Consider the following 20,377-nt stretch of genomic DNA (forward strand, 5'->3'; position numbering starts at 1 on the left):
ATCAGCAGCAAATGTCCATGAGTGATGTTACCAGGTTGTTACTTGTTTTAGATTGCATTTCTTTCCTGTTAATGAAGTAAAACCTCTTTATTGAAAGTGCTCAGGAATGTAACACTCAGATGCCCCTTAGTCCAATTGAAATACAAATTCACTTTTCTTTACTTCTATTTCTCTTCGATAAACAAGATTTTCAGCACCTCATTAAAAAAGAAAACAAACCGAGATATAGTCTTAAAAACAATCCACAATTTGTGTATCTTACAGTCAAAGTATTATTTACAAAGTATACAAAACTGCATCACCCCATCCAATCACATTCCAGAATGAAAGCATTGTCCATGAGTCCTCAGAGCCACCTGACTGTCAGCGGGCTCTGGTCCTGACTCCAGAGTGTCTACTGGACGCGGTACTTGTAGAACCAGCAGAGGCCCTTGGTGAAGTTCCATCCCAGGGAGAGAGAGAGGATGTAGAGGAGAACTAGCAGGGCGAAGGGGTAGAGCAGAACCACTGTGTTCTGCAGTTGGGGCAATGCTGAGGGACAGCGAGAGAGGAACTGGAGTAAATATACAGTTGGTAGACCTAACCATTGTTACAGGGTCTGATGGTTTCACCCCCAGTGAACTATCCCTTTAAAGGTGAATAAAACCACAGAACAAATATATAAATGTGAAGCATCTGCTTGTTATTTCCACTCACTACCAAATATGGCAGCGGCAGGTAGCCTAGTGGTTAAGAGCATTGGGCCAGTAACCGAAAGGGTCCTGGTTTGAATCCCTGAGCCGATTAGGTGGGGAAAATCTGTCTATGCCCTTAAGCAAAGCAATGGCCCCTGTAATTGCATCTGCTAAATGAAATGTAAAATGATGCCCAGTGGCCAGCAGAGGAAGGATGACCGACATACTGCAAGTTTTGAAACATTTGATCTCAATACAGTTTTCTGTTCCTAAAACTAGAATCTGTTACGAACAGAGTGGAATAAGTCTGGTAGACTTTACCCTTTGCCAAAGTTGTAAAAAAACACATTGTTTAGAAGGAGTGCAAAGACGAATTGAGTTATAGCACATGGGCACTTAACAGAGTAGGTTTTCTCTAACGGGCAGATGCATGCTAGAATGGGCCAAGAAAATCTCGCTGGCTCGTGCTTGACTATGCCCACCTCCTTGCTTGTTCTGCCACTATGACTCATTTGTTCCCATTGGAAACGACAGGCTGTGGTCTATCTTGGTTTAGCTTTAAAAAATCTTTGATAAAACTGTTAAAGGGGGCCTCACCGTTGTATCCCAGGAATGTAATGTATAGATAGTAGCTGATGGCTGTCAGCCACAGACTGTTCCCTACAAAGTACCCCAGGAACCAGTCTGAGTTTATCACTACGATATCTGAAACAAACAGCAGAGATCAGACACGGTTACAACAAATAACACCTTAACATGTTAGAAATGTGTAATAACAAGTCTACACTCACGGTTTATAAAGAAGAGCTGTAGGAAGTGCAGGATGACAAGCAGGGGGTAGAAGGCATTGAGATGCACATCGAATGCGTAGCCCCACTCTACATCATAGTCCTTACTGGGCGGCTTCAGCAGGTACTTATTGGTGATGAACCTGGGGATACAGACAGGAAAGGGCCTTTAGAGCATGGGGAAGGAGCAGAATTTAAACATTTGCACAGCCCGAAGGCAAACCTCTAGCCTGTATCTGAAGGGACCAGATAGACACACAATATGATGCTTCTTGCTCCATCTGGCCTCACAGGCTTCCATACCCCTTACGTCCATCTAGCTCTTTCTGTAAATCTCTACTCACCACATGAGTGTGGAGATGAGCAGGCCCACGCCGATGCAGTCTATGAACACCACCCACAGCAGGAGCTTCAGAGTCTCCACAAAGCCCATGTCCAGCACCAGCCCAAAGCCCACTGTGGACACTACACACAGAGGACGAGAGACAGGTGTCACAGCCACAGGATAAAAGCAGAAAGATATTGTAATTTCTAATATATTTGTTATTTATTAGGATCCCCATTAGCTGCTGGAAAACCATCAGCTACTCTTCCTGGGGTCCACATAAAACATGACATAATGCATAGTAAAGGACTGAAATACATGCATTTAAAATGACACAGCCTACATATCAGTACATACAATATCTAGGTCTAATACATAGTACAATGCAAGTTGCAATACAAGATATATAAAATGGCTGTCTCTCTTCAGTCTCCTTTGTGCAGTAAGGTGTGCTATGATCTGTTTTTTTTAAACTGGTTTTAGTTCTAGCTTGAGTTACCTGGGGTGGCAGAGAGTTCCATGTAGTCATGGCTCTATTTAATACTGTGTTTCCCAGCCTCTGTTCTGGACCTGGGGACTGTGAAGAGACCTCTGGTTGCATGTCTTGTGTTGTACCGGTTAGTGTCTGAACTGTGTACCAACTGCTTGAACAGACAGTTTGGTACCTTCAACACATCAATATCTCACACAAAGACCAATAGTGATGCAGTCAATCTTTCCTCAACTTTGAGAGAAAGGAGAGACTGACTTGCATGTTACTGACACTTTCCCTCCATGTACATCTAAGTGAGATACGGGCTGCTTTGTTCTGGACCAAATGCAATTTACTCATGTCCTTCTTTGCCGCACATGACCACACAACTGGGCAGTAGTCCAGGTGCTGCAAAACTAAGGCCTGTAGGACCTGTCTGGACGACTGAGATGTCAAAAAGGCAACGCCCTATTACGGACAATCCTCTTCCCATTTAATCAACCATTTAGTCTATGTTTTGACCATGACAGCTTGCTATCTAGGGTGACACCCAGCAATTTAGTCTCCTCAGCTTGCTCAATAGCCACATTATTCAATAATCGATCTAAACGAGGTTTAGCGAGTGATTTGTCCCAAAAATGATGCTTTTCGTTTTGAGATATTTAGCACCAGCCTATTGCTAGTTACCCGTTGTAAAAAAAAGTGTGTCAGTTATTTATTTTACTGTATAAGTCGAACAAACAGCTCCCACAATCTTCTTACTATCAATTTCTTTCAGTCATTCTTCTGGGTTTAAAAAATTTTTTTTACCTTTATTTAACTAGGCAAGTCAGTTAAGAACAAATTCTTATTTTCAATGACGGCCTAAGAACAGTGGGTTAACTGCCTTTTTCAGGGGCAGAACGACAGATTTTTACCTCGTCAGCTCGGGGATTCAATCTTGCAACCTTCCGTTTACTAGTCCAACGCTCTAACCACTAGGCTACCTGCCGAGCATGTGGAGTAACTGATCATCAAAACATTTCCTTGAGACTGCACAGTCTCATCACAAACTCTCTTCATGTCTCTGATCTGTTTTAATCACATGTGAGATGAGACCAGGTCAATGGAAAGAGGGTCCTATAACCAGGCATTAATACTCCAAATGATACATTCATTCCTGTTTGATTGATGGTTACATCCGATACAAGAAAGCCTTATTGCATCCTATTTTGAGTTGGTTCATGATTTCTGTTGCTGCTTCATTTCTAATCAACGCTTTAATATGATGCTTTAAAGTTGCTTTGTGCATTTATATACTTTAAATTGCTAAAAGTTATTTTAGTGGTCAAAAAGTTATTTTAGTGGTCAAACTATTGCTACACAGTTCCCACTCCTTGTTTTTATAAAGCACACTTGTTCAGAAAGGTTAGTGATTGTTATAGATCGACTGCTGTGAAAAACACCCAAGATACTGACCACAGAGCCAGATGCTGAGTAACACCAGGAAGGCAGGGTCGTCTCTGGCCCACTGGTCCTTGGTCTGCTTCCTGTAGTGGAAGTTACGATAGACTCTCTGTGGGGAGGTGAACAGGTAGAGCATCTGCCACACGGCAAACTCAAAGTCCATGGCTTTGAAGTGCAGCAGCCTCCTCAGGTATTTGTAGCGCTTGGCGCCCGCTGTGTGGCGTGCCGCATCACGGGCGCTCAGGCTTCCGTTCTGCGGCGAGGTGGTCGGCAACATAGTGCTGGGAAACACAGGAAGCATCCCAATGACCAAATCAGAGCCATAGATATACAGAATTTGATTTACTGTGGAGGTGCAGTCTTCCCTTTCTCCCTGCAAAGGCCTCACCTGGTGACACAGTACTCTCAGCTTATGTCAACATCCAAGAACCTGTACAATATATTTTTACCATGCAATTACATTACGTCATTGCAACAGTCACATTGATTATTTCCTAAATGACCTTGTCCATCCTGTCAGTCTGTCTGCGGTAGTTTAGTTTAGACATCTTACTAGCTATCTGATATGTCTGTAACAGACTCTCCAGCAGTCACGACAGATAGTGTGATACACTGTGCTCAGATCTTTGTTGACATGCCAGGCTAGCAGACTAGTAGTAGCTAGCTAGATGGCTCTTGAAAGCTAACTTCAGCTGGCAAACTGGGGTTTTCCGTGCCAACAATATTGTTTAAACTAAAGTAATTTGTGCCAGCGAGTATCAAAAGACAAACGTTAGACTAAACAAAGTAGCTAACTATGCCTAGCTGACGTTAGGTCTGTGGCATAAACCCTTTGATGAACATGGAATTGCTGGCCTTAGTAGCACGTTAGACAAGACTACAACTGAATGTATGGTTTAATTGCAAACTGAGATAAGAATGTTGGAATAAACGTACCTACTGAACCTCCTATTTTTAGAAGAAAGTTCCTTTTCCTCAGTAAAAAATAGCTCTTCCGGACAACTGAACACGTAGAAACTTCCGGTAAGTGACCAAGAGGCGCTTCGACAGTGCATCTTGGGAATTGTAGTCAGAAAGAAATGAAACAAGCTTTGTTGTAGTACAATCTATCATAACATATCACCACTCCCCTGTGCTAGGGGTCCCTGATGATCTTCTTGGCATTCCTGCGACACCTGGTCTTGTAAACTCAGCAAAAAAAGAAACGCCCCTTTTTCAGGACCCTGTCTTTCAAACATAATTCGTAAAAATCCAAATAACTTCACAGATCTTCATTGTAAAGGGTTTAAACACTGTTTCCCATGCTTGTTCAATGAACCATAAACAATTAATGAACATACACCTGTGGAACGGTCGTTAAGACACTAACAGTTTACAGACGGTAGGCAATTAAGGTCACAGTTATGAAAGCTTAGGACACTAAAGAGGCCTTTCTACTAACTCTGAAAAACACCAAAAGAAAGATGCCCAGGGTCCCTGCTCATCTGCGTGAACATTCCTTAGGCTTGCTGCAAGGAGGCATGAGCACTGCAAATGTGGCCAGGGCAATAAATTGCAATGTCGGTACTGTGAGACGCCTAAGACAGCACTACAGGGAGACAGGACGGACAGCAAATTGTCCTCGCAGTGGCAGACCACGTGTAACAACACCTGCACAGGATCAGTACATCCGAACATCACACCTGCGGGACAGGTACAGGATGGCAACAACGACTGCCCGAGTTACACCAGGAACGCACTATCCCTCACTCAATGCTCAGACTGTCCGCAATAGGCTGAGAGAGGCTGGACTGAGGGCTTGTTGTAAGGCAGGTCCTCACCAGACATCTCCGGCAGCAATGTCGCTTATCGGCACAAACCCACCGTCGCTGGACCAGACAGAACTGACATGACCCTCCAGCATGACAATGCCACCAGCCATACTGCTCGTTCTGTGCGTGATTTCCTGCAAGACAGGAATGTCAGTGTTCTGCCATGGCCAGCGAAGAGCGTGGATCTCAATCCCATTGAGCACGTCTGGGACCTGTTGGATCGGAGGGTGAGGGCTAGGGACATACCCCCCAGAAATGTCCGTCAACTTGCAGGTGCCTTGGTGGAAGAGTGGGGTAACATCTCACAGCAAGAACTGGCAAATCTGGTGCAGTCCATGAGGAGGAGATGCACTGCAGTACTTAATGCAGCTGGTGGCCACACCAGATACTGACTGTTACTTTTGATTTTGACCCCCCCCCCCCCCTTTGTTCAGGGACACATTATTCCATTTCTCTTAGTCACATGTCTGTGGAACTTGTTCAGTTTATATCTCAGTTGTTGAGTCTTGTTATGTTCATACAAATATTTACACATGTTAAGTTTGCTGAAAATAAACGCAGTTGACACTGAGAGGACGTTTCTTTTTTTACTGAGTTTAGGTGCTCTGTAGAGCAGGCAGTGTGCACCCAGTGGTGCGTTTGGCTGCACGTATCAACCTATGAAGAGTCTTGCGGCGGTGGAGTTGCCGTACCAGGCTGTGATGCAGCCCGACAGTATGCTCTCGATGGTGCTCCTGTAGAACACTGTGAGGGCCCTCGGGGACAGGCCGGATTTCTTCAGCATTCTGAAGTTGAAGAATCTCTGTCGTGCCTTCTTCATTATGGTGTTCGTGTGGTTAGACCATTTCAGATTCTCTGAGATGTGTACCCAAGGAATTTGAAGTTATTCACCATTTCCACGGTGGCCCTATTGATGAGGCAGCCCCATTGTGGTTGATAATAGCTTATTGATGATTGATTGAGCCCACACAATTCAAACTAGACAGAATACAATTGACATTATATTTATTCCAGACAACACTTTGGGACAGTAGTTAGAAGGGATCTAGCAGGGAGTGATATGTCAAAAGCAGTGAAAAAAACTGAAGCGGAGTTTGAACCAGCAACCAACATGTTACAGGACAAGAGTATGCCCCCTTGTGCCATAAAAGTCCAGACCTCTTGGTTTAGTAATGTTATATGCAGTAGTTTAGCATCAATCTGGCCAATGTGAAATATATAAGTAGTTTTTTTAATTTCATGGTTAGAAGAGTAAGGCACAGTAATGGGAAAGAGGTTTTAAACTCATACTCTGAATCCAGTAGGTTCAAATAATACAGTCAGCAACAAATCATAATTTTATTTCAGTCTTCTTCTTACTCTATTTAGCAACCCCTTTACCTCACTCACACACACACACACACACACACACACACACACACACACACACACACACACACACACACAGACACCCACGTGCATTTCTCTTAGTCCATAGTCTTGTCACTCCAGGCCAGAGATTTCCTCTTGGCAAGTTCCATCCAGGTTGGCTGACCCCGGTGTGACAATGATGATGACGATGAAGAAGGTATGTCAGGCTTTGCGATGTGAATCTCAGTTTGACCATTGCTAGATTCCTCCTAAGATAAAATACAGAGATGACATATTACTAACTGAAGTGGACACATTACATGAAGACTTACTCTGATTGAGTCAGTTGTTTTTCCTCACCACGTGAACTGATCAGGAAAAACGTCTCACCCTAGTGGGGTCACAGTCAAATATTTACCATAGTCCCAGTCGGGAGCGCTCTTTCTGTCCATTTCTCCACAGGCATCTTCTCAGCTCTCTTCAGAGACGTGGAGGATCTCTCAGACGCTCCTCGTAGAGTTGGTCTGGTTGGCATGTGAGGTTGGGAGGACGGTTGTGTCAGCTGTTGAGCTGTTCCTTGTGGTGTCGGTTGTGATGCTGTTTGTGTGTTAGGCTGATCTGAAGGCAATGTTTTGAGTTTAGCTGTCAGTTGCATTCCCCGTAGGATTGGTCTACCGCTTGGTATTGGTGGAGATGGTGGTTGTACCACTGGGGGTGATGTTTGTTTTTGCGAGGCTGTTTTTGCGAGCCTGTTGTTGCGAGGCTGTTTTTGCGAGGAGGTTTTTGTGCTTGGCTGAGATTGTGATGGAGGTTGTGTTGATGGCTGAGCTGTTGGTTGTAATCTAGGCTGTGGGGCTGGGGTTGGAGCTGGCCGTGGTGATGGGGTGTACTGGGGCGTTGTTGTCCCCCCTGTCCCCCCTGTCCCAGGCTCTGTCTCTGGACTGAGATGCTGTTGGAGACTCCTGGTCTTTTCCCGGGCCATGGACATCCAGACAGGCTCCGATCCAGCTGACCCATTAGACCCAGGGGTCTCAGCCCCTCTTGGGAGCCCCAGAGCAGGTCTGGAGGATGGACCTTTGTCTGAGGAACAATGGGTGACATTATTGAAATCAAATCAAACTTTAGTTAAAGTGTATTTAAAAGATACTGTGGTGTTTGAGGACTGGAGTTGTGAATCCATTATATTTATCAGATAATCCTAATTTATTCTGTGGTTCATTTGGTTTGGTCGATATTGGCAATATTATGATTGTAATAAGACCTCTGTTTCACCTCAAACAGTGCCCCTGTAATTATTTGGACAGTGAAGCATGTTTTCTTCTTTTGGCTCTATACTCCAAAAGTTTGGATTTGAAATCAAACAATGACTATGAGGTTAAAGTACAGACTGCGATCTTTAATGTGAGGGTATTTTCATGCTAGGAATATGGGACCCAATACTAAACATTTTACTACTTTAATAAACATACGTGAATTTGTCCCAATACTTTTGCTCACCTAAAATGGGAAGACTATGTACAAAAAGTGCTGTAATTTCTAAACGGTTTTGATTGGAGGGGAAATAGCCCACTCTGATTCAGAAGTGCTCATTATACTGTAACTACTATTGTATGATTATTAGAGAAGTGTTCAGTGGTTCAGTAGATGTATATTACCTGGGTCTAAAAAGGCATCTACTACCAGGTCAGTATCATCATCATCTAAGGATAGAACCAAGACAGTGCCTACAGGTGAGTACATGCTATTGAAACAAGTCCCTCAGTAGACTGACATTGCTGCAACCGTGTGAGCTGGAACACCTTGTTAGTGCAAAGTTAGTTAGTGCATAGTCCAAGTTAATAGTTATTCAATATAGACTCAGCGATATGACGTAGATTCAGAAAGTAAACAGCATAGTGGGTCAATTTCCGCAACAACTCAGAGCGTTGAACGCGAGGCTCAACTTCTCCGCTGAACTATCGACGATGTTCTAGAGGACATACGTACCTTGGTTCTCGTTGAGTCTGTTTCTGTCAGGGGTGTATGAGGGGGGGCAGTCAGACACTTGTGACGGGCCCTTCCTCGAAGCCTTATTTGCCAAGTCACCCCTGACCTTTGAACTTGTGCCAATTTCGCCTTTGACTGGTTCTGCAGTTGTTGAGACAATACGACACTTAACCCTGAATTCTTGGTCCCTTTCCAAGCGATACTTCAGAGACTGAGAAGTGGTGCGCAGCTTCACTCCGAAAGCACTCCTCTCCTGCTCCTTCTCCTCATTTCCCTCGCTCTGCCCATCCCTTTTATCTCCTCCCTTCAGTCCTGTCTCCTCCACTACTTCTACCTCTGTTTGTACTTTTCTCTCCTGAGGCGAGGGTTGTGGTTGGTTTTCCTTCAGACCTTTAAATGTGGCCTGCTCTGGTTTTACCTCTTGCCTTCTGACAGACTCCTGATGAGGGTTCTTGGCCACCAAACCCTCCCCTCCTTTTCCTTCTGCATTCATCTCCTCGTTTCTTGTCCCTGTGTGGGCACTGCCAGTGGCGCTCTTGGAACTCTGTCTCAAGTAGGAGGTGGAGAAACGGTTTGCTCTCGGCAGTGTGTCTTCATGGCCAGTAGGTGGGCCTGTCGTCCTCTGCACCAGGTCCAATTTGGAGGTTTCTTCATTAATGCCCGACAGTGGGACTGCTGTAGTCTCTCTGACAGACTCTCTCTCAGAAGCAGGTCTCTGTGTTTGTCTTATAACGCGAGGGGCAGGGGTAGGTAGAGCAGAGTGGTGTGTAGAGCTGCTGGTGTCTGCTAGGCTCACACCCTGTGTGTTTCTGCTCAACCTGTCTCCCTTGTTAGAGGTGGCAGGGGTCATATTCTCTTCTGGCTTCTCTTTTGAGGGCAGTTGATTTGTAGTGGAAGTGACATTATCTGATCCATAGACAGGGCTGAGAGGCCTGGAGAGGGTCTTTTCAGATGTAGACCCAGGCCGACTTCCCTGGTCTGAATTATCCTGGATGAGATTTCTTGGGCGTTTGACCCGGATAGGTTCCGGGGGCTTCTGTGGCTCCTCCACTGCTGCTGAAGGGGGAGTGGGCAGGCTCTGGGTCTTCAGGATGGAGGTCTTGGTCATGGGTTCTGGTAGAGGAGAGGTCATAGCCTGGAGGTAGAGAGGGTTGGTGGTGACTCGTCCCTCTGTCTCAGAGGACTCTTGTCTCTGTAATACCTCTTTCTGACCACCAGGGGGTACTGACTGCCAGGGCTTCTCCTCAGAGTCTTTTGGGGATGAAGAGAACGGTCGCATCCTCTCCTCCTCTTCCTCTCTGTCCTCGTCCTCCGTTCCATCCTGCTCTTCCTCCCTCTCAGACAGGGGCTGGTCTGGGTCCAGGTCACTCAGGCTCTCTGAGCCAAGTCTGCTTGCTCTCTAGTAATGACACAGACAAGATTAACAGCCTGTTAAACCATGGTCTTGTATTTACACTGTAATCAAGGTATTAGAGATTGAAATGCTGCCCAGTACCCACTATGTGGTGTTTTGATGTTACACTATACAGTGAGATCTTACCAGGGGACCTTTCCTTCCCTTGGCGCTGGCCCTCTGGTTTCTGGGTTTGACAGACATGCGGTGACGGGCGGCAGAGCTGTCCAGGCTAGGAGTGTACTGGGCTGGGCTGGTGAAGTCCACTGCAGGGGAGGGCTGCAGATCACAGGGGGAAGCAGGATTCGGGGAGAGAGGACGGGAGGAGGGCTGGGAGAGGCACTGAGGAGAAAGTAGAAAAGCACATTAACAACTGAAATGGACCCAACAAACATGTTTTCGGTGAATGTTGTTAGGATGATCAGTATGTGAATGTGGGATGTGGTGTAATGCAGACAGGAAGTTGCATCACCTGCTCCTCCTCCTCACTTCCTGTCCCTGCTAAACTCAGAGAGCTATGGTGCCTGTGAGTGTCAGGGAACTGGGGATGGAATGGAATGGAGGGAGAGGTGTCAATCAAGTCACACAAGGTGGTGGAAGAGTAATGAAGAATGATGATGATAATGATAATGGTGATGATTACATTGTGTTTTGTTTGCAAGTGTACCAACAGACTCTACTGACTACAGCAAGGTTTGTTCTCTAAAAATAGATGTTATCTCAATGAGACTATCCTGGATAAATACAAGTTAGATCAATTGTATCTATGTGTGTGCAGTATATGTGATCAGCCCCATTCACCTTGTAGGAAGGCCCCTGTGCTGTTCTGTCATGGAACAAGATCTCTGGAGGGCTCTGGGGCAAACCATCATCCTCAGAGGTGGCTCCGGAATCTTCCATTCTCTTTCCAGGGATCAGCAAGGGGGGAGGGCCCAGACACATGTTCTGCTGCTGCAGTTTCAGCTGCCCAATTAGAAACAGTGCATGTGTGATGAGCACACTCCAGGACCAATCACAACAGTAGATTAGACTTATAAGGACCCTCCCACCTACGGATTCACCTGCAGTTCTCGTATCCTGCCATGTACGTTCTCCTGAGACAGAACCCTCGTCGGCTCAGAGGAGCTCTGTGATTGGTCAGCCAGGAAGATGCTGTCATGTGACAGAGCTCTGGACCCCAGTGTATTTTGACCGCCCCTGTAAGTGACACAGGTCAAAAATATGTTTACTACATACATACAGTATTTCCCAGTGGACGTGCTACTTAAACATGATAACTTGATATGCTACTATTTCCAGTGAGTGAAAGAGGTCAGATGCTTACAAACAGTCATCCTCTGAGTCGTTGTCCCGCGGAGCTACGGCATCAGCAGTGACATCACTGGCGGACTGGCTCTGCTTCATCAGTCTTTCATTCTCCTTCCTCTTCAGACGGCTTAACAAACGACTCTTCAGCACCTTGAACCGAGACTTCTTCCTCCCTGAAACCACCAGAAAGTTACTGTCCTACATTTGGTTTTGTTTGCAGAGTCAAACAAGAGACGTTTTGCTGTGAAGTTCCTTCCTGTTTGCATTGCATAATGCACTGTGTATGAATGGTGTGCTGGGAATGAATGATTTTCTAGCTACGTATGTCTGTTTACATTGGTTTAGGCATGTCAATCATTTAAAAAGAAAGAAGACAGGTGTTCTACCTGTAAGCTCTTCTCCTGAGTCCTCCACTTCCCCAGCGTTAGTATCCATGACAGGAGACTGGAGTTAGCTGCTCTTACCTAGGAAGAGAGACAGGGCAAGACAAAAACCATTCAACGACATCGTATTTAGCAACGCCAGAGGGTTGTGTTTGAACAATGGCTATTCCTGTGCCATTCAGGAGCCTGTAGACTGCAGGTTACAGCCCACCTCTATCACACCACTCCCTCCCTGGACAAAGAGTGCTTTCAGGACTGGCCTCAGACTTACTGCCTGAGTATTGGTACTGTACACACACTGCCAAATATACCTCTCTATGCCCCCCGGCGATGTGGGTTGGAGCCCTGTCTCAGCCACCCTCTGTCTATGGCCCCCTGGCGATGTGGGTTGGAGCCCTGTCTCAGCCACCCTCTGTCTATGGCCCCCTGGCGATGTGCGTTAGAGCCCTGTCTCAGCCACCCTCTGTCTATGGCCCCCTGGCGATGTGGGTTGGAGCCCTGTCTCAGCCACCCTCTGTCTATGGCCCCCTGGCGATGTGGGTTGGAGCCCTGTCTCAGCCACCCTCTGTCTATGGCCCCCTGGCGATGTGGGTTGGAGCCCTGTCTCAGCCACCCTCTGTCTATGGCCCCTCTGGCGATGTGGGTTGGAGCCCTGTCTCAGCCACCCTCTGTCTATGGCCCTCTGGCGATGTGGGTTGGAGCCCTGTCTCAGCCCCCCTCTGTCTATGGCCCCCTGGCGATGTGGGTTGGAGCCCTGTCTCAGCCACCCTCTGTCTATGGCCCCCTGGCGATGTGGGTTGGAGCCCTGTCTCAGCCACCCTCTGTCTATGGCCCCTGGCGATGTGGGTTGGAGCCCTGTCTCAGCCACCCTCTGTCTATGGCCCCTGGCGATGTGGGTTGGAGCCCTGTCTCAGCCACCCTCTGTCTATGGCCCCCTGGCGATGTGGGTTGGAGCCCTGTCTCAGCCACCCTCTGTCTATGGCCCCCTGGCGATGTGGGTTAGAGCCCTGTCTCAGCCACCCTCTGTCTTAGCTAGCTGTCTCCCTCTACATTTCCTGCAATACTGTCAAAAACACTAAAAAACATTAAAAAAAAAAAAAATTTTTTTAATACATTGTCTGTCAACAGATTTTGGAGTTGTCGTATTTGAATAACATGTATTTATTTATTTAATATGTAATAATAGCACATTTGATTATCCAGCCGACATACCAGTAAATGACTTTGTCTTTCAAGAGACAAAGACCCTTCATTGATAATAGTTTCACACTCTTTTCCTTGAACGAGCTGATAACACCTCTAAACTAAGGCAACGTTTATGAAACCTAACAAACCTGATAAATGGTCTACTTTTTATCAGGCGTTAGATATTAGCTTTGCTATTGTCATTGTTCTAGCTATTTATAGTTAATAAATAAGCGCTTTTCATTTGATGTAACATTTTCTCAAGTCAAGTTTGCCAGTTCAGTGATTATTGTGTCAGCAGTTCCAATTAGTTTCAACAGTATTTCTCTTTCAGCAGATATTATGGAGCGTTTGATGTGAACAAGCGGACCAGACGAGGCTTTCAGCTCCTGTGTTGACTCTGTGCCTGGACCTGAATAGGAGTTGCCTAGCAGTCCACTGATGACGTGACGTGACATTAAATAACAAGGAGACAAATTAAACACGACCTGAGTTCAACCTTTCCCAGACTCATCATGCTTACACACACACACACGCACAGACACACGCACGCCCCCCACACGCACACACACACACGCACACACACACACACGCACGCCACACACACACACACACACACACACACGCACAGACACACACACAGACACACGCACAGACACACGCACGCACACACACACACACGCACAGACACACGCACGCACGCACACACACACACGCACAGACACACGCACAGACACACGCACGCACGCGCACACATATGCACACACACACACACACACATATGCACACACACACACACACATATGCACACACACGCACAGCTCTTTCACACAATGTCTGAAAGAAGACAACAAAAAGCCTTCCCTGTAGCTCAGTTGGTAGAGCATGGTGTTTGCAACACCAGGGTTGTGGGTTCGATTCCCACGGGGGGACAGCACAGAAAAAAAATGTATGCTCTGGATAAGAGCGTCTGCTAAATGACGTAAATGTAAAACAAGGGGGTTCACCAAAGTTCTAAGCATGCCCAAACTCCCCCAATCCATCTTTCTCTAAGACATATACAAGCAGGGAGAACTCAGGGAGAAGACTGGGTTAGTGCACTGAACCCAGCCACCAAACCACATGCAGCAACCCAGTCTAATACAGCAACCCAGTCTAATACAGCAACCCAGTCTAATACAGCAACCCAGTCTAATACAGCAACCCAGTCTAATACAGCAACCCAGTCTAATACAGCAACCCTGTCTAATACAGAAACCCAGTCTAATACAGCAACCCAGTCTAATACAGCAACCCAGTCTAATACAGCAACCCTGTCTAATACAGCAACCCAGTCTAATACAGCAACCCTGTCTAATACAGAAACCCAGTCTAATACAGCAACCCTGTCTAATACAGCAACCCTGTCTAATACAGCAACCCTGTCTAATACAGCAACCCAGTCTAATACAGCAACCCAGTCTAATACAGCAACCCAGTCTAATACAGCAACCCAGTCTAATACAGCAACCCAGTCTAATACAGCAACCCTGTCTAATACAGCAACCCTGTCTAATACAGCAACCCAGTCTAATACAGCAACCCTGTCTAATACAGCAACCCAGTCTAATACAGCAACCCTGTCTAATACAGCAACCTTGTCTAATACAGCAACCCTGCTCTGCATCTAGCTGTCAACTGGAACATCTCCCTGCAGAGTAGAAGACTAAAGGTCGGTGCAGCTCACTGAGCAACCAACTACTGAACCACACACAGCAACCAGGCCTTGAACCCTGGTGCCCAGCAGAATGGATATCTGCAGAGAACAAGCCCAACAATAGGGAACAGCAGGGGTACTGTCTCTGGTGAAATCCTATCCTGCAGCTACAGGATATTACTGAAACTGGCTGGCCAGTCCTGATACAAACAGCACAGTACAGATGCCGTATCTTAATTTGATCATCCTATTGTTGAAGGAATTGTAATTTCCACAAATGTCAGACTGGATTTGCCCTAATGATAAATGTATCAACCCCTACAAAACATGTCCATTAATTATAATCCACATATAATCCACATTTCCTGTTGCTGCAGGATTATATTCATGCTGTTTTAACTGGCTCAAATTAAGATACGGCATCTGTATACTATGTATGCACTCTGTGGTAGAAGAGCCTTTAAGAGCGATAGAGTTCAGCTAACTATCCACCTTGTTGGCACCAAACGTTCCATAATTAAAACATTCTAATTTGCATTGTAACTAGAAGTGTCAATGTCTCAGGTGTAACTTTTAGTGTCAACATGGTGTCTACTGAGATTCTAAATCAAGCCAAGAGACTGTATATGATGGCTGGCTATCCATGGATCTGTCTACCTGTGGATCTGGCGAGGATAAGCCTGTGTATTACTGTTTAATGAGATGATGAACTTGTGTAACCTTTTAGACCTCACACACACACACACCTGCGGCTGCGACACCTCAGGTGCTCGAGTGCCTGTAGTGACGTCAGCTTGGTTCCCCCCAAGGCTATAACGGAACCCCACAGCTGAGCTACTGTATAGATAAGAGGAAACCATCTATTTGTTACAGCGCCACGCATACAATAAAACAATCTGATTAAATGCTTCTGGAGTGTAAATGAATCGGGCCATTTGAATAGAAATAGATTTCAGCTGTAGGCAATGAGTGAATTATTAACTGTAAATGGCTGGGAAAATACACCTGAATGTCTAAAGAACAATAAGCAAAGAAATACATTTATGTAAATTATTTAAAAAGTTCAAAGTATAGAATATCGTAACATCTTATGACCTGCTTACCTCAGGAGGCTGGTGGCAACTTAACTGGGGAGGATGAGATTGTGGTAATGACTGGAGTGGAATCAGTTGAACGGTATCAAATACACCAAACACATGGTTTCTATGTGTTTGATACCATTCCATTCGCTCCGTTCCAGACATTATTATGAGCCGTCCTCCCCTCAGCAGCCCCCACTGCTGCTTACTTACCATGTAAGTAAATAGAAACCAGGTACCAACATGGTCCCTCCCTGGAAAAAGCCTCTAAAAAGGAAGCGTGACTGATAAGTCCTACGTAACAGCACTGCACAATGAGAGCCAAGGGACTCCTCAGTGAGCCAAACAACACAAGCCCAGGGGACCTGACACTTTCAGCAAGTCTCCACACACCACAGCAGTGCAGTGAACACATGGAATATTACCTGTTGATAATGGAGGGACTAAGGTAGAGAGCTACCCCCTATAATCTATCTCTGGGTACTAGACTAAAGAAATATGAACCAGAACTCAATGGTTTCGTGCTCTCCCTTTAATAAAGGTATTTTAACCAAACAGCCATTATGAAATCTAATTGTCCAGTGAATGATCAGCGATTACTCTGATCCTGTTCACAACCAGCATGATGCTTTATATACAGAGCAGTGTTGTTTACCAAAGGCAGTTTTATTAGATGACAATGAAGGATAACTTAGGAAAGACAAACACTGTATTGGCAATCCTCCTTCTTGCAGGATGAGTGCATGGTGGGTTTTTACAGAAACAGGTTGAAGCCTCTCTGTAGGCTTCTGTTTTGGCAGTGGAATAATCACATGGAATCTGGAGTTTTCAAAACCCTAGCACGTCCTCTTTAACCTGGATAAAACCTCCCGAGATCATAACAGTTGTTATTGTTTAGGTCGTCAGACACCATTTGATTCTTATCAGTTTATCCCATTTAGGAATGCAGAACTCGTGCTCAACACACTGTAGTTAAAAGTTCAAAGGTTATGGAACAAGAAACAGTTGAAATACTGTACAACAGCATGGAAGATCACATGTTGCAAATTATCTTATCAATGATCATTTTTATCAACAGATACAACTGTTTGTAGGTGGTTTCTAGTTCATTTACAGTAAGAGTCAAGTTCAGCCGGGTGGAATTGTCTTACCCTGTTACTGAAGAACAGCTGCTTCTTCTTCCTCTCTCTCTTTCTCTGTTTTCTCTTTCTCTCCAAGGGGAGGATGTGTCCTTCCACGCACTCACACACATACTAGTCCTCAGCCACCTCACTCCACCGCCATCTGCAAATGAAGGGAAAGAGAGAAGGAGAGGTGATAGGAGAGAGGTGATAGGACAGAAAGGGAGAGAGGGAGTGGAGAGAGAGAGAGAGAGAGAGAGTGGCGCTGCAAGGGTAGTGTTCATAGGATCAGTGACAGGAGTGAGAAAGCTGTCTTAAATGAGCTGTGTACAGAGAACAAATGTGGTGTGTTGTCCTGCATCATTTATCCCCCCTATACCTTTTAGGGTCTTCGGCAAATGTCCAAACTTAAAGACATTTCCTAAGTACTCTCATTCAAAAGTATTTGAATGTCTGAATGCAGTTACATATCTCAGTATGTGTTTATAAAGAGTTAATAATTAGAGTGAATAAGTCACTTTTCTCATAAGTTGTAATTAGTGACCCGTTGTAGGCATTGGGTCTACCTTATAGCCTCCTGGGCTTACCAGGTTTCTATAGGCTTGAAAGACAAGACACTACAAACATTGATGTTTTCACCCCTCTGTGTACTTTACTGTTTAATCCTGTGTCCTGTGTGTTATCTAACATTATTCTGACTACTCCAATTCAAGTACACTGTTATCTGAGTGAAACATTAGCCCTGGTCCTTACAAAAGCAGCTCAGGCAGTCCCACCCACCCAATCAACGGTCAGGAGCCAGACAGCTCACCTTTCTGACACCACTACCTCCACTCCCTCCCTCCCTGGACAAAGTCTGCTTTCAGGACCGGCCTTCTGAAAATCATTGTAAAATACAAACATGTAATAATAATATCTCTAAGAGTGTGGCCTTATGTTGCCTGTACAGTCAAAGGAGGAACCTGCACACCTCAGCCCAGAAAACATTGGCTAACAGAGTTAGAAATGTCCAATGTCTTGAGTGTTGCTCCCCAACAAAGAAGGCTTGTGTAAACATTAACCTCGCTGTCATGGTTTCCAGATGAGTGGTGTGGCAAGGGAGCGACTAGCTAGCATCTGTTCGATTATTAACTATCCTTACTGAGACCCACTTCTTTCTTTCATATTTATGAAGAATATGGGGTGAATTCCAAATGAAGGTATTGCAAGGTACAGTATCTTCCCCTTTCAAAGCTTTTCACATTCATCTCTCAGAGTTCAGTGCATTTCTCAGTGTTCTTCACATACGTGGAACAATTAATGGCAACTTCTGTTGATCCACTATAATGGGAACACCACTGTCATTTTTACATGTTACATTTTAATAATTTAGCAGATGTTCTTATCTAGAGCGACTTCCAGTTAGTGCATTCATCTTAAGATAGCTAGGTGGGTCAACCACACATCACAGTCATAGTAAGTACATTTTTCCAATAGCTATCAGCAAAGTCAGAGATAGTAAGAGGGAGAAAAGTAAAGTGGAGTGTTAGTTCACGACGGGGTGGGATTATTTAAGATACTCCTTGAAGAGGTGTAGTTTTAGATGTTTTGGGAAGATGGGCAGGAACTCTGCTGCCATGGCTTCAAGGGGAAGCTGGTTCCACCATTGGGATGACAGGACAGAGAAGAGCTTGGACTGGGCTGAGCGGGAGCTGCCCTCCTGCAGCGGTGGGAGAACGGAGTGCTTAGGTTGGGGTGTAGGGTTTGAGCATAGCCTGACGGTAGGGAGGGGCAGGTCCTCTTACTGCTCGGTAGGCCAGTACCATGGTCTTGTAGTGGAAAAAAATCCCATTGATATCCATTCTACTCTTTCTATTTCTATGTAGATGATTTCTGCCATTCTAGAGACCCGCTAGAACAGACATCATCAACCAGATTCGGCCTCTGGACGATTGTTTCTTGAGCGGGTGGTCAGGGGGCCAGAACATAATTACAAATCATTTGTAGACTGCAGATTGACCGCAAGAAGCCCAAACAGATCTAATATTTGACTAAAACATAATCATTTCAACCCTTTACATGTCTATAGGATCACATACACTGTGTATCTCTATCATGCATAGGAATTTTTTGTAACAGATTTTCAAATGAACAATAAAATGAAATACTTTTTTTTTTAAATGCTCAGAAAACTTGGGGGGGACTAGAAACTCTGCTCTCCTGCATCCTGTAGTCAGGCAGCAGCCTGGCAGCAACCTGGCAGCAGCCTGGCAGCAACCTTTGGATAGTCATTACCTTGGGCAGGACGCAGATATTCAGCCTACCCAATCTACTTCTGAGACAGAACAGGAGTGTTATGACACACCTGGCACACTGCTAGTCACACCATGAAACTACACACACACGCACACGCACACACACACACACACACCCCAATACTAATTTCTACAGAACACCCTCCACAAATATAACTAGCTGGTACCCCCCACGGTGTCTTCACTGCTCTCTCTCTCTCTCTCTCTCTTTCCGTTCTCCTTCCCTCTTCAGGGCTTTCCTATTTGAAGGCTGAAGGTGACCTTGTTCTCACGTCTTTCCTGGTTATTAGTCTTATCAATGGTCTTATTTCATCTCTCAGAAGCACATCTTTCCACGCCCATTGAACCATAATATTACACAATGTCATAAAATAATGCTGGACAGAAACAGTGCAAGCTTCTTTTAGTTGTTGTTGATTGATGTGCGAGTGTCTGTTCATGCCGTAGATACTGTATATTCAAATAGATTGTCGCTTGTGTTTCACAAACCCCATTATCTTTCCTAATGATTGTAAATGCTGTTTCTCATGTTGGGTGTACTGTGCCTGTCCTATCGGTTTTGTTTATTGCAGGATTACCATGTTTCTGTCTAGTCATACAGTTAACATGGTGATCGGTCATCGCACTTATAACCTACTGTAACTTCCTTCTGTTGAGTTAGAGTAGGGATAGTGGGGTGGGCCGGGAAAAACTTGAACTCATTGTGTAGCTAGCAGGTCTGCAGTCCGAACACATGCAGTCAGAGCCGGCCATAGCACTTTGGGGGCCCTTGCGAGCAAAACATTTTAGTGGCAGCAGAGAGAAAACATTTCTGTTTTAGTTAATTTCCTGCAGTTCTACACATTTTGCCATGGGGCGTAGAGAAAATGTTGCAGTTTTAAATCAAGTTGCCATTGGGCTGAGAGAAGATTTAGAAATTGCATATTTTATTAAAAAAAGGTATTTAACCTTTATTTAACTAGGCAAGTCAGTTAAGAACAAATTCTTATTTACAATGAAGGCCTACCGGGGAACAGTGGGTTAACTGCCTTGTTCAGGGGCAGAATGGCAGATTTTTACCTTGTCA

The 20,377-nt window shown here is 45.2% G+C and overlaps 2 protein-coding genes across 5 annotated transcripts; both read right to left on the reverse strand.

Annotated features, from left to right (window-relative positions):
• Positions 1 to 72: 72 nt before the first annotated feature.
• LOC106574621 (protein unc-50 homolog) lies at positions 73 to 4,775 on the reverse strand. Of its 2 annotated transcripts, none has more exons than XM_014150605.3 (6): positions 4,642 to 4,775; positions 3,718 to 3,986; positions 1,807 to 1,927; positions 1,466 to 1,605; positions 1,272 to 1,379; positions 73 to 531 (listed from the first exon to the last, which is right to left on the reverse strand). In XM_014150605.3, exons 1-6 carry the CDS (start codon positions 4,758 to 4,760, stop codon positions 395 to 397), a joined length of 894 nt encoding a protein of 297 aa, XP_014006080.1. In that variant the 5' UTR covers positions 4,761 to 4,775; the 3' UTR covers positions 73 to 394. The 2 variants fall into 2 exon arrangements, with proteins under 2 accessions (XP_014006080.1, XP_082819062.1); XM_082962936.1 differs by lacking the exon at positions 4,642 to 4,775 and adding an exon at positions 4,094 to 4,114.
• A 1,729-nt stretch (positions 4,776 to 6,504) lies between these two features.
• Positions 6,505 to 17,315, reverse strand: LOC106574622 (uncharacterized). 3 transcript variants are annotated; one of them, XM_014150607.3, is made up of 11 exons: positions 17,048 to 17,315; positions 11,940 to 12,017; positions 11,570 to 11,726; positions 11,307 to 11,442; positions 11,047 to 11,208; positions 10,718 to 10,786; positions 10,393 to 10,587; positions 8,853 to 10,251; positions 8,522 to 8,566; positions 7,285 to 7,946; positions 6,505 to 7,135 (listed from the first exon to the last, which is right to left on the reverse strand). In XM_014150607.3, the coding sequence occupies exons 2-11, from the start codon at positions 11,986 to 11,988 to the stop codon at positions 6,983 to 6,985; spliced, it is 3,027 nt and encodes a 1,008-aa protein (XP_014006082.3). In that variant the 5' UTR covers positions 11,989 to 12,017; positions 17,048 to 17,315; the 3' UTR covers positions 6,505 to 6,982. The 3 variants fall into 3 exon arrangements, with proteins under 3 accessions (XP_014006082.3, XP_014006087.3, XP_014006086.3); XM_014150612.3 differs by lacking the exon at positions 10,718 to 10,786; XM_014150611.3 differs by lacking the exon at positions 8,522 to 8,566.
• Positions 17,316 to 20,377: the final 3,062 nt, after the last annotated feature.

This window comes from Salmo salar, chromosome 16 (genome assembly GCF_965601325.2).
Source record: "Salmo salar chromosome 16, fSalSal1, whole genome shotgun sequence".
Classification (NCBI taxonomy): Eukaryota; Metazoa; Chordata; class Actinopteri; order Salmoniformes; family Salmonidae; genus Salmo; species Salmo salar.

What these genes read in the sequence shown, in the direction of transcription:
- LOC106574621 (XM_014150605.3), bottom strand. Translation starts at nt 4,760, where the DNA reads ATGCACTGTCGAAGCGCCTCTTGGTCACTTACCGGAAGTTTCTACGTG. An exon ending in AAAAATAGGAGGTTCAGTAG is followed by an intron (nt 3,987 to 4,641) that starts GTACGTTTATTC and finishes TGTGTTTCCCAG; the next exon opens with CACTATGTTGCCGACCACCT. An exon ending in CTCATCTCCACACTCATGTG is followed by an intron (nt 1,606 to 1,806) that starts GTGAGTAGAGAT and finishes CTGTATCCCCAG; the next exon opens with GTTCATCACCAATAAGTACC.
- LOC106574622 (XM_014150607.3), bottom strand. Translation starts at nt 11,988, where the DNA reads ATGGATACTAACGCTGGGGAAGTGGAGGACTCAGGAGAAGAGCTTACA. An exon ending in CACAGGGGCCTTCCTACAAG is followed by an intron (nt 10,787 to 11,046) that starts GTGAATGGGGCT and finishes TTCCATCCCCAG; the next exon opens with TTCCCTGACACTCACAGGCA. An exon ending in AGATGCCTTTTTAGACCCAG is followed by an intron (nt 7,947 to 8,521) that starts GTAATATACATC and finishes ATTGTTCCTCAG; the next exon opens with ACAAAGGTCCATCCTCCAGA.